This window comes from Paroedura picta, chromosome 4 (assembly GCF_049243985.1).
Source record: "Paroedura picta isolate Pp20150507F chromosome 4, Ppicta_v3.0, whole genome shotgun sequence".
Taxonomy (NCBI): Eukaryota; Metazoa; Chordata; class Lepidosauria; order Squamata; family Gekkonidae; genus Paroedura; species Paroedura picta.
Window position 1 is genome coordinate 54,894,624 of NC_135372.1, and position 13,432 is coordinate 54,908,055.

A 13,432-nucleotide genomic window follows, 5' to 3' on the forward strand; every position below is an offset into this window, starting at 1 on the left:
ACTAGAGCTTAGGAGAAGCTGAAGATGGCTGGGGAAGAAGACTTGTTTTTGAAATTGGCAAGCAGCTGTGAAGCCCCATTGTCTGTTTTGCCAAGCACTAGGGGATTCTCTGCTGTGTTATCAGCCCCACTGTGTAAAATGGGAAAGAGTCGCACAATCTTATAATATGGGAGAATGTGTTGAGTCTACAGAATGCACAGTAGAACCCATTGGCATTGCAAGTTGTGATCATTGACAACCTAGGTGTGTGTGTTGCACACCTGTGCAAAGTCAGCTGCAACTTTACCACGCTTTGCCCGGGGCTGCAATTTATAGGGGAGAGGAGTCCTCTGGCATAAACTCTGCTTTTGTAGTCTTATGCTACTAAATTGAAAAACAGGTTCCCTCCCCCCCCCAGTGTCCTAGTAGAGCTACATAGTAACCATAATTTCCTGCCCTTCCTTGCAAATTTGCATGTTTTTTTCCTCTGTGATTCTCTAATTGATCATGATTGTGGCAGTTTTTTAAAGTCTGTCCAGTGCCAATTTCACTCTGTCCTCCAAATGGATCAATCCTAAGTGATTCTTGACTTCAGAAGGTCCATGAGTCTAAGCCACCATTTTAATGTTAGGCTTCTGGGGTCTGTCAAAATGGTCTCCCCAAAAACTATGTTCACTAAATCATTAAAGAGAAAGGGCTTTAGGCTTCCCAACCCATTGTCTCTCTGTACATGGCATGTCAATTTCACACTGAGGATCTACCTCCTTTTATTTTGTTCTCATGCAACACTGAAATATTACTTTTTTCTTTTTGCACTGTGGATTCTGTCTTTGTCTCCTTTCCAAATCCACCTGTAGATAACACAATCAGGTAACTAAACCTCACAGAACTCCCATTAAACTTTCACCCTGTTTGATTTTTTATTCGGCAGTCTGAGACAAATGAGTTTCATATTACTAGACTCATACTGCTTGTAAAAAAAATTAGTTAAACCAATTTTTCATACAAGCAGCTTCTTGGCCATTATGTGGAACACATTCCACATAACGGCTGAGGTGGCCGCTGGTTAGAACCGGTGCTGAGCCTTGCTGACTGTGCCACCATCAGCTGCCATCTTCCAAGGCCATCCCTGCTCTCTTGAGGGCAGGACTGGCTATGGCAGATGGGCGGCAGAACACTGAATGGGGCTCAGTGCTGGGCCTCGTTGCTCTGCTGCCACCGCCTCTGTTGCCACTCTCAGGAGAGGGGGACTGGCCTCAGAAGATGGGCGGTGGTGGCAACAGGGCTCAGTGCTGGGCCTTGCTCTAATACCACCGTCTTCGCCAGCCACCTCCCTGCTTCTTCTGGCATGCTCCCTGGGATGGGACTATGGATGTCACGTCCATAGCCATTTCTGTTTCAGGGGGCACGCCAAAAGATGTGTTCCACATCAAAATGAGAAGGAAATGGAGCTTGTACACAGATGAAGGGAGGGGAGAATGGTGAAAGGTGCAGAGCGGGCAGAACAACCTCTGTGTGGTTGGGGAGTGACCTTCAGGGGTGGCAAAAGGTCAAGGGGGGATCAGAGGGAATCTGTACACTTTTGAAATACCTTTGATTAGAAGCAGAACAAGGGGAAAATAGACACAAATAGAAAATAGACACAAAAACACTCTCAGAAACCCAGAGAAATAGCGATCAGAAGCTGAACTGAGCACTGAAGGGAGGAAAATTAGTAAAGAATGACAAAGAAAAAACAGTGAAAGTGAGGAAAAACACCCATGCATAATACAAAGAGTTCTAAAATGGATGTATTTTGTTCTTTCCAGATAAAGGTCATGGAAAATACTTTCAATAAAGTAATTTATGTTTCTTCTTGTAATGCATTATATTTTTTTTGGGGGGGGGTCTAGTTTTTCTAACCTAAATTCCTTGTTTGGTTGGTTTTACATCATTACCACAACTACAGTAACTTAAAAACAATTCTTGATCTAGCATAGTCTGCTGATTCTTGATTTGGAGAAGCAGAACAAAATTCTGAAAAAAAGACAGTTTCTGAGTAGATTAATACTTCTGGGGACTGTGGCTGTACTTGCTATTTGCAGCAAGAGTCACAGGCTAAAATTAGAACTCGGCTGGAGTTACATTTCACTCTTGTCAAAGCCCACGTGTGAGCTGTTAATGGCTTTAGCAAAGTGGTCAGGATTCATGACCCCTCTCTGTTACTGAGCAGAAATCAACAAGTCATGGAAAGCCACCTAAATACATCCAATTATTTAGGTAAGCAGTTAATAATCAGCTTTTGTTGACACCCGGAGATGAATGTAGTGACAAAGAGATTTGTTGACTCATGGAGAGTGTTTGCTGTTCTTTGGGGCTAAAATTTGGTGTGATATTCTGAAATTATTGTAGTTGCTTTTATTAGAAAAGGAAAAAAAATGTCTTCAGTAGTTTGTTCTTTATGTTGCTTGAGTGTAGAAGTCTGCATGTGACTCTCCGCTAGTTCCTGAAACCAGAGGGTAGGTATTCTTTTTTGCTTGCCTCTTTAATCACTGCAGGTGTCCCTACTGAAAGCAAGTTAAGTGAGTCTCCAGAGATCTAAGTTGATGCTTCTGACAGTTTCAACAGGGTTTCTTCTCTGATACATGAAGCTCCTGTATGCAAGAGCAATGCAGACAACCCAGATCTGACACTGAATCAGAATGCTGAAGAGGCATGACCGAAACAGCAGCTTGTGTTGGCTCATTTACAGCTGTCAAGGCACTTTGGGAAGTCAGAATTGAAAAAATAAATACGGAACTCCGGAAGGAAAGGCAATTCAGACAGAGGGCTGCAGGGAGGTAGGTACTTATTAGAAGTTACAGGGCCCAGGCATCTTTAGAATCCCATTTCTAATTATCATTTATTCCCTTTTTATTATTTCCTTTTATTATTATTATTATTATTATTATTATTATTATTATTATTATTATTATTCCTCTCATGAGCTCAGGGTGGCATATACAGGATTCATTCTTATACCCTTTTATATTACCGCAACTCTGTGAGTTAAGCTAGACTGAGAACTGAATGGGGATTTGAACATGGATGTCCTACACTCTAACCAGTATATTCACCCCCTGGTCAATCTATTCTGTTTCTAAACTCCAAGACCAATTTCTCCCGTTGATCTGCCTTTTCAGATCGGACTTCTAATCTGGCACACCAGGTTCGATTCTGCTCTCCCCCACATGCAACCAGCTGGGTGACCTTGGGCTCGCCACAGCACTGATAAAACTGTTCTGACCGAGCAGTGATATCAGCGCTCTCTCAGCCTCACCCACCCCACAGGGTGTCTGTTGTGGGAAGAGGAATGGGAAGGTGACTGTAAGCAGCTTTGAGCCTCCTTCAGGTAGGGAAAAGCGGCATATAAGAACCAACTCTTCTTCTTCTTCAGCAGAGTGGACTATACATGCAGCAGAATAAGGTGACAGAGAAGGTGACAGGTGGGAGGACACTATTTACAATGTCCCCTTGTGCAATACCTACACTCGTCCCTCCCTACCAGCAGACAACTCGCATAACAGGAAGCAAGTTGAAGTCCAACTTTTCATGCAGGGAGATCTTCATAGGAAATCTCTGACACCTCCAGTTAAAGTCTGACACCAGAAGTTATTACTTAGAAAGGCCATTTTTGGCATGAGGTCTCAGAGAGCAGCAGCAGCTGTATCCCCATTAGCAGGCTGAAATAGCAGTCCAGAGAACTCTGCATCCGTTTGCATCAGTCAGGCCTCAGCTAGCTTTTGCGTTGCTTTTAAGTGAAGTTTTATTGGTGCAGACTGGAAGTGTGGTCTTAGGGACCTTTCCCTGGAAAGAGACCAATATCACTTCTTGCCTACATAAGCACAATTGTTATGCCCTTCACCACAGGTTCTGTCCATTGGTCCCAGAATCTATTCTTTGGCACTGCCTATATTTCAGGCTATAAGCAATAAAGATGGGATTTCATTATTTTCTAGGCTGACGCTTGTTTGGGAAGAGAGGGTCAGTCTGACCAAGCTCAAAGAAAAAGTGGTCACCGAAGATGGAAGGGTTATATTAAAGATTGAACATGAAGAATGGAAGGTACTGCAAGCATAGGGTTGCTGCTAAGAAAATATTTCAGGATTTTGGCTTCATTTCATCTTAATGAATTTGATCATATTCTTATACACACACATACCCCTTGCTTTCTGAAGCAAGTGGGTTAAAGTAGAACTAATGTAGTTTGATTATTCTTTTCAATATTTTTAATGCAATGCAACTGCAAAGTAATTTCAGCTTGAAGACTAGCGATGGGGTGAGGTGATTCTGTTTAATCCTTTTTCTACAATTTTTTTAATCACACTCATCCAGCTGCTTTTACTGCTGCTGGGGAAAAGATTTGGGCAAAATTTTGTCTTGCCTTGGATGGGTATGTGTGTGTGTGGTGGGGGGGGGATGAGAATCTGTCAAATGTATATCAATTTGTTCATTTTACTTTGATTAATTTTATGATTTATCCTTGGGTAGATTATTGTAGAGCTTTTAGAATTGTTTGTATAAATTGCTTCCCACTGGATTTTCTGCACTAATTAAGAAACCATGCTTGAATTTGTTTTCTCGGTTACTTAAAATTAACTATTTATCTTTGCAAATTTAGACACTACCTTCTTGCTTGCTGAAACTGAACCACCTCCAGGAATGGCAGCTTCACAGAACTGGTTTGGTAAAAATTCCTGAATTCATTAGTCGCTTTCAAAATCTCATTGTGCTAGATCTGTCTCGAAATTCCATTGTGGAGCTGCCTACACAGATTGGTGAGTTTGAACACCTTTAGTCGTCACTCACGGTTTCATTCCTGAATCTGGAAGTGCTATAACAGTAACATTGTTTTTTTTTAAATATTTTTTAAATAGCTTGACTTACATTAAATGTGTTATATTGTTTTTTTTTAAATTCCAGATGGGTGGCTATGGTAGGCTGTATCAGCAAAATAACACAGGAGTCTGCAGCACCTTAAACTAACGTTTAGTCCAAGATAAGCTGTCCTGGGCAGTTTTAAGTTGCCAATGAACACCTGTTTTAATTGGTTTTCTAATATTGTATATCTGTTGATCTTAGTATTTTAGTGGCCATTGATCAGCTGGTACCCACCCATTTTCTCAGATTAGGGACAGACAACTTTAATTCAAAATATTAATTAAACTCTAGGTCAATGTGTGTTTTTCAAACACACTGATGTTCAAGCCACTTAAAAACTACAGAATCAGTTCAATCTTGTTGAACCCAGCAGCACTCCCATTTGTTCTCTGCTTGTTATGTGTACCTTTCTGCTTGCCCTATAAACCAATGGTTCTCAGCCTTTGGGATCTTACATTCTCCACTGTCATTGTATCAAAGAACCTGGGTCCCACTATGAAAAAAAGAGAAGGCCCTCTTTTTCTGAGAAGGACATTTGTATGTTTATGGGGATTCCATTGCTATATTTATCATTTAGGTATATTTCAAGAACTTTAACAATTGCAGCAGTACAGTTGGGAGTAAATTTGGTTGCTGTGGCCCTAAGGTATAATCCCTGGCAGGAAACTGCTCATCAAAAGCACTTACCTTACTGGTGGGCAGGGAGAATGAGGTGCTCAGAGAAACCCTGAGTGGCAAGCATGCAAAAAGGTAATCCCTGGCAGGTAGGGTCAGTAGGCGATGACAAATTCTTACTGGTATGAAAATCCTGCATCCAACTAGATGATGTACATGTACTGCCAGTGGTATCTGAAAACCACTGCTATAAACCCTCCCCTTGATCCCGGTGCTAGATTACAGTTTGGTTAGTGCCCCAAAAGATGGATGCTGCTTTAGGGATAAAATCCACACAAGGATTGCCTGCCCCAGGTTGGTAAATTCCTGGAGATTTAGGGAAGCCAGAATTTGGAGAGAGAAGGAACCTCAGCAGGGCACAGTGTCATAGAGTCCACCTTCCCAAAAAGCACTGTTCCCCAGGGGAAACTGGTCTCTGTGGTATGGAGATCAATTGTAACTCTAGAAGACTTCTAGGCCTTTCATGTGCGTTGGAAACCCTCCTCTGAAATGGGCTCTGAGGGGGCCAGCTCTAGGGAAAATATCTGAAGATTTTGGGGAGAAACCTGGGGGCGGTGAGATGTAGGGAGGGGAGGGAGCCCACCCTCCAAAGCAGCCATTTTCCCCAGGGGGACTGAACTTAGCTGTCTGGAAATCAACTGAAATAGCAAGAGATCTCCAGGTGGCCCCTGGAGATTGGCAGTTCTAGTGCCACAGCTTCCCTCCTCCTCCTCCAGCTTATTTCATGTCCTTGACATCCCCCCCCCACACACACATTTGACTTAACACTATGCTATTTATTGAAAAGGAAATTATTTTAACAAGTGATTGTATGAAGGTTTTGATTTCTAATTTTTGCAGGTCAGTTGTCAAATCTCCAGGAGCTGAATGTCAGTTACAATAAAATTAAAACTGTTCCTAAAGAGCTAAGCAATTGTGTCAGTCTGGAAAGACTGGAGCTGGCAGTCAACAGAGACATCAGTGAGCTTCCTCATCAGGTCTGGGAAAACAATTTTTCGCTCTTTCATTACTCAATATGATAGAGGGCTATGACAGGTCCCCTGTGCAGTTCCTCATATTGAGGTGACTTTTTCTCTCCAGAAATAAAATGTCTGTCCCTCAGTTTCTCTGTTATAAACAATATAAAGCTGGCTGTGCATATACTTCTCCTCTCCCAGACCAGGGCATAGACATCTTGCGTAGCATCCTGAGAAATTTGGTCTGGCAGTCTTAGCTGATGGTTATCACTTCCCTCTTTTCATCAGCTCAGCAACCTGAAAAAGCTTTATCACATAGATCTGAGTATGAACCAGTTTACCACCTTCCCATCAGTCATCCTGGAGATGCCAAATCTGGAATGGTTAGACATGGGGAGCAACAAACTGAAGGAAATCCCTGGGAATATTGACAGGTAATATGCACCTGGAGAAAAATTGTGCCTCAATTATTTGGCTGTATTCAGGATATTTCATATTAATTGTAAAAGCCACTAAAATAAGATGACTTGTTACACAGATAGTAACAGAAATGCACCTCTATTAAAGTAAACCATGATTGCACTATTGACCCCCTCAAGCAAAAGATGTACCGTTAAATGTAATTGAGAACTGGTTTTTTATATTCCACTTTTCACTAGCCAAAGAATTCCAAAGCAGCTTACGAACACCTTTCTCCACAACAGACACCCTGTAAGGTAAGTGGGGCTGAGGGAGTTCTAAGGGAACTGTTCTAAGAGAACAGTCCTAAGAGAACCATGACTGACCCAAGGTCAGCCAGTTTGGCTTCATGTGGAAGAGTAGGAAATCAAACCTGTCTCTCTAGGTTAGAGGCTGCTGCTCTTAACCATGACACCATGCTGGTCTGAAATAATACCTCAGCAGACATTTAATCCACTTCAGTCCTATTAGTCCACTTTACTTGGATGGGGCTACCTGGTCTATAAGATGTCAATTAACAAACCTAAAAGGCTAGTTTAAAATAGAGGATGTCATTGGAAGAAGTATACTGGGTTGGATCCAGCAGAAAAGTTCACAGAAGGACTTGGTGAAGGGAATCCTTCTCATCCTTCCACAAGTGACTAGCTGTTTGTCTTGAAATTCCTCTGTGGATTGGAAAAGCAATCACAATCCATCACAGCAGGGGACATTACCAATATGAGGAAGAAATCTGGTAAAAACTCCCGTCCTTCCTTCCACTTCTGCTGATGCTAACCTATTTGCCTCTTCAAGGCAGAGCTTGCTAATTTAGCTAGCATTTTCAGGTCCACAAATCAGTGAATTCCAAAAAGCCTACTGTGATGGATGTTATGGTGAATGACAGAACTATTTTGGTGGGAAATGTTTCATTGACCATTTTCTTTTACTATAAACATATCAGAACAGTTATAAGGACTTATCATCCATCAAGTCAGGTGGATATGTTTTTTTTTGTAAGCCAATGTGAGAGAGTAGTCATAATGCTAGATTACAACTAGCTTCTTAAAACGTTTCATACATGTTGAATAATACACTATCAATTCATTTTGCAACTGCATTTTACTATATGGAATGGTGAGATGGCAAATTATTGCAAAAGTACATTATTCAGCATGTGTAAATCAAGAAGACCGGAGTTTATATACCCATTCAGACATGAGGCTTACTGGGTAATTTTGGGAAAAGCAGTCTCTTTCTTAACCTGGCTTTCTTCAGAGGATTGTTGCAAGAATAAAATACATGATGGCAGAACACATGTCTTCAACATACTGGTTCTGGCACTCTTGAGATCCCACATGGCTTTCCTTACCTTGCTGTTATAAAATCTCTCATTCAGCCCTTCTCAACTTTTTTACTGTTGAGAAACCCCTGAAATATTCTTCAGGCTTTGAGAAACCCCAGAAGTTCTGCGATCAGGCAGAGTGTGGTTGGGAAGCACAGCTGTATACATGCCCACCCAGGGCCCCTCCCCTTCCCACTGCTTCCAGGCCCATCATTGGCCACGGGGGAGGGCTGGTTGACATGACCGTATATGGTCATATCACCCCATAAACGTTTAACACATTTTAAAAAATATTTAAAAATTGATTAACTCCCACCCATTCAGGAAACCCTTCCAGGGTCCTCAAGAAACACAACAGTTTCATGAAACCCTGGTTGAGAAAGCCTGCTGTAATTGGTCTCTCCACACACGGACATTTTGCTGCAGATACACTCAAAGGTGACAAGAGAAGTTACGGAAACATATACCAAAGGGGTTTTGTTCATAATTAATAGAGCTGTTTTTCTTCACAGAATGGAAAACCTACATACTTTGTGGCTCCAACGGAATGAAATAACTAATTTGCCAGAAGCCATTTGCAGCCTGACAAACCTAAGTACCCTTGTCCTCAGCAATAACAAGCTTCAGGATATTCCTGTTTGCATGAAAGACATGACAAACCTGAGGTAAAAGGAAAGATATCACAATTGTTACAATGTTCACAGCTGTGGGTAGATGTACACAGCCTGGCTGCTGCTTTGGGGAAAAGATTTCCATAGGAATCAACCTCCCCCATTCCTTAACCAAATGAAAAACGAGGGCTCACCAGTAGTGTGCTTCTGGCTAAGTGTTCAAGCTATCCAGCTTCAGAGGGGGACAAAGTCAGGAGTTTTGAAACAGACAATTTAATATTCAAATAATCAAAATCAGTTAATTGCACAGCAAAAGAGAAGGACGTAGATAGATGTTTCTTTGCTCACTGTTTTCACCAGCATTCACATGACTGTGTAAAGACAACTTTCTTGACCTCATTTAGACCACTGCACCCACAAACTTTCCTCTATGTCTGAGCTAGTCCTGTTCTCTTTGGGTATTATGTCTGGTGCTTTGCTAATTAGAGCGTGTGTCTTCCACTGTTCCCAGTGGTTGGCAAGCATCTCTCAGTAAACAATTCAGTGTACATGTGCACACAGTGATTTACCAAATGATTACCACCAAACACACTCACTTGGTTTGATTTAGTCCATCTTGTGTGCACAGAATAAACACAAGCAGGAGAGATGTGCTGTCTCTGGGGTTTCCAAGTGCTGTTCTGCCTCCTGCACCCTCCTGCCTTGCTGGGAGTTTCAAGTGCCAACTTTTATGTGCTCAGTGTTACACTGCTGCCTGCCCTGCCTTTCTTGAGGTTCTAATGTTTGTATTTATTATTTACAAAATGTATACCCCATCTTTCTGTCCTCATCAGGGCCACCAAGGTGGCTGACAGAAAAAAAGCATAAATAAAAATGCATCTTAAAATCCATTAAAACAAAAACACATCATTGAAACTATTAAAATCAAACTAAAATACATGTAAAGGTAAAGGTATCCCCTGTGCAAGCACCGGGTCATGTCTGACCCTTGGGGTGACGCCCTCTAGCGTTTTCATGGCAGACTCAATACGGGGTGGTTTGCCAGTGCCTTCCCCAGTCACTACTGTTTACCCCCCAGCAAGTTCGGTAATAATTTTACCGACCTCGGAAGGAGGGAAGGCTGAGTCAACCTTGAGCCGGCTGCTGGGATTGAACTCCCAGCCTCATGGGCAGAGCTTTCAGACTGCATGTCTGCTGCCTTTACCACTCTGCGCCACAAGAGGCTCTTAAAATACATGTACAAAAACATTAAAACAATTCTAACAATTCACCTGCTTGGCAGAAGACAATAGAAGGGGACAATCTTAGTAGTGCAATCTAGAAGGTCCTCTCCTGTGTTGCCACCCACTTAACCTCAGAAGGTAAGGGAACCTATAGCAGGGTCTCAAAGACAACCTTAGTGCTTGCATGGGTTCCTAAGGGCCCTTCCGGTATGCTGGATCCAAGCCATGTAGGGGTTTTCAAAACCTGCAGCTTGAATTGTTCCCAGAAACAGATTGGGAACCAATGTAGATCGGCCAAGGCTATAGTGATGTGTGTCCAGGAACCTAGTTCAGTCAACATCCTGACTGAAGAATTTTACACCAGTGGAGGTTTCTGAAGCATATGGAGGACATCGCTACTTACTGAAGGGGAATGCTTTTACCAACCCTGGCTAAAACTGACTTTATTAGCCAACTCAGAATACACAGAAATATTGTAAATGAATATAGATTCAAGTGGGTAACCGAGTTAGTCTGAAGCAGAACAAATTTAGAGTCCAGTGGCACCTTTAAGACCAACAAATTTTTATTCAGAGTATGAGCTTTCGTGTGCACGAACACTTCCTCAGATACAATTATTAAATTATTAAATGTGTTTGACATCCCCGACTCCGCTAAAGTCAGCTGACACAAAGCCCCACGAAAGCCACAGTGATTTTACAAGCAGGCACAAGTTTGGAAGTAAATAAATATTTGAATGAATTGACACCATAAATGTGGGATTCAGTTCTGTAAAATGCTAAAAATTATATAATACAAACAGAAGTACTGCCTATAGGAACATGATTTTCGCTGCTAGCATCTCCAGGATATTGAACCATTTGGCTTGAAATTACTTTTTCTTTGTTCTTTTAATCCGAAATCATTCCATTAACATATTATTCTCATAAATTACTAGATTTGTCAACTTCAGAGACAATCCACTGAAACTTCAAATTATACTCCCTCCATGTGAGAGTGAGGAAGAGGAGGAAGAACAAGAATTGTATGGAATTCAATTCATGCATGCTTACATTGAGGAACTGCTCAGCAGAAAAGGTATCTTTGCATACTGACACTACACTGAATTTTTGGAAGAAAACATACATCTATCTTGAGAAGAAACACTACCTTTTTATTAGCAACTCCATATGTATCTCCTTCTCTTTGGCCCAGGAAGGAACAGTCTGCCAACTTAGATTGCTACTGACTATATTCCAAACACCGTATTCTACAGAATGTCAAAAGCTGTTTTTTTTATTTGGAGGGGGGGAGGGGTAAGAAAACAACAAACTACGCTAATATGCGCAGTTTTAATGCTTTTGTCCTCTTAAGGTAAAACTTAACTAGCCCAAGCAGAGCTGTGCTGGGTGAAGGGGGACTCCCCCAAGCTGCAGTCCGCTGTACCGCCCCCAAAGTGCAAGATTGGGAGTTGGATTGGGGGAGCAAAGTGCAAGATTGGGGGTTGGATGACAGAATTACCAAAATTGCCTTCCCTCAGAAGCAGAAAAGGTAGGATCCAAGCCAAGGTTTTCAAATGCAGCAGGAGAAAATAAATCTAAGACAGTTTGTAAGCACACAGCATTCATAGAGGTGAATAAGTGAAACGAACAAATATGTGCTAAGAAAGGATAAACATGCACCAAATGCCATATTTGCACCTAAACTACCTGTCCCCATGAATTTCTCCATATAAATGCTAATGGCTTGGATCCCCTGGAGATTTCCATCCATAGAGCAGAACATCCATGCTTCTCCCTGCAGCCCAAAATACTGGGGCCTCAGGGGGAAAGGGGGCCTCAGGAACAGCATGGAGGGAGAGCTGGATCTGCATAAGAGGGAATGGCAAAAATGTCTCCCACTTCTATGGAAATCCTCCATGAGATCCAAACCATTGTTCCTTACTAGATCCTCTGGTGCAAGATATTTCTCATTACTTGCTGATTTCTAAGAGTCCAAGGGCCCAGAAGAAGGATCTTATTGAAGTAGCACTTTAGAGATTTAGAACAAGGCGGGTGCAGTAGCACCCTTTCCTTCTCTCCCTCATGCTACAATGCTAGCAGATGGCAGTATGGGAGACAGTGTTGCTTGGAGCCTAGAAATCAGCTGGCTGATGCCATGCTGCTCTTTAAGGCAGTAAAGTAAAGCAGCCACCTAAGAAATCCTGCCTTCTTGCTACTTTAATTCGATACAAATGACCTCATGAGTTCAAATGCAGTTTCTAAACAGGGAGTAAAACAACTATTATAACACATACAAACAAATTAGTTGAGATTGTAAATAAGAGCTGTATGTAAAACTGAATGTGGATTCTTCCATTCTGACCTCTTGTCTTTCAGAAAACACAGGGAACAATATTGCTACCATCAATAACAAATGAAAATAAGATCTTCCAGTCTGCTTGTACTACTACTCCTAGGAAGTAACTGTCATACTTTTTCCAAGTTTAGGAAGACTGAAGAGCACTCAAATACACTATGACTAAAACATTGTGATATTCTCTCCCCTCGGATGAATGCTTTGATATTTTCTTCTTCTGGTTCAAAGGAGACTGTAAAAGCCAACACTGATTGGTAAGCTCAGTACACGGTGTTATCAAATAAAAAAAAATTCTGCATAGCACGTGTCCAACCCTTCTAAAATGCCCCTCTCCCTTTAAGTAACTGAGTGAGGTAATGAAGACTGACGTGGTGTTGCTGTCAACAGCACATTTTCTAAGGACACACTGGGATCTGTATAGTACTGCAACACAGCATCATATCCTCTTTGCTGTAAATATTCAATCCGGCCATGATCAATCAACAGTTTACATAAGAGGCCTATCTGCTTCCGTTCTTCAGTAGACAGCAGCCTAGAACCAAAGGAGGAAAAATATTTAATTACCACATAAAGATTTGGAATTGTTGTTTTATTTTGGCTGGACTGGAAATATTTTAAACTATTACTGTAAGCCACCCTGAATCCATAATGAAAAGTGGGATAGAGATGTTTTAATAAATGATGCTAACATTTCATTTGAACAAGTAGCAAATTTCTGTTGGACAGTGAGCAGTTTTCTTTTTGTTGGCTGACGTTAGTCCTACAGTTACACAATCTTGTCTAGTATAATGTCTTTTGTGACACTTTCCTGCCACGTATTAAAGTGACAATCTCACAATTTTACTAGAGATAATTTTCTTTTATCACTGTTCTATAATTGTTGTTTATGTTTTTACTATATGGATCAAGTCCTCCTGTTGAAGGAGCTTGTTAATAAAGGAAAGGATAACATTTCAAGGAATAAAAATAAGT

At 41.5% G+C, this 13,432-nt stretch overlaps 2 protein-coding genes across 7 annotated transcripts in view; one reads left to right on the top strand and one right to left on the bottom strand.

Moving 5' to 3' along the window:
• LRRC39 (leucine rich repeat containing 39) lies at positions 1-12,618 on the top strand. Of its 5 annotated transcripts, none has more exons than XM_077332886.1 (10): positions 1-2,238; positions 2,517-2,798; positions 3,957-4,062; positions 4,619-4,775; positions 6,394-6,530; positions 6,798-6,943; positions 7,169-7,225; positions 8,802-8,954; positions 11,061-11,200; positions 12,481-12,618. In XM_077332886.1, exons 2-10 carry the CDS (start codon positions 2,674-2,676, stop codon positions 12,519-12,521), a joined length of 1,062 nt encoding a protein of 353 aa, XP_077189001.1. In that variant the 5' UTR covers positions 1-2,238; positions 2,517-2,673; the 3' UTR covers positions 12,522-12,618. The 5 variants fall into 5 exon arrangements, with proteins under 5 accessions (XP_077189001.1, XP_077189002.1, XP_077189003.1 ...); XM_077332887.1 differs by having other exon boundaries at positions 2,578-2,798; XM_077332888.1 differs by having other exon boundaries at positions 2,610-2,798.
• The window catches only part of TRMT13 (tRNA methyltransferase 13), a 12,314-nt gene continuing 9,552 nt past the window's right edge, over positions 10,671-13,432 (bottom strand). For both annotated transcript variants that reach the window (XM_077332884.1, XM_077332882.1), the window contains exon 11: positions 10,671-12,992. In XM_077332884.1, the coding sequence (XP_077188999.1) occupies positions 12,797-12,992 (196 nt within the window). In that variant the 3' untranslated portion in view covers positions 10,671-12,796. The remainder of the gene's footprint in view (positions 12,993-13,432) is intronic.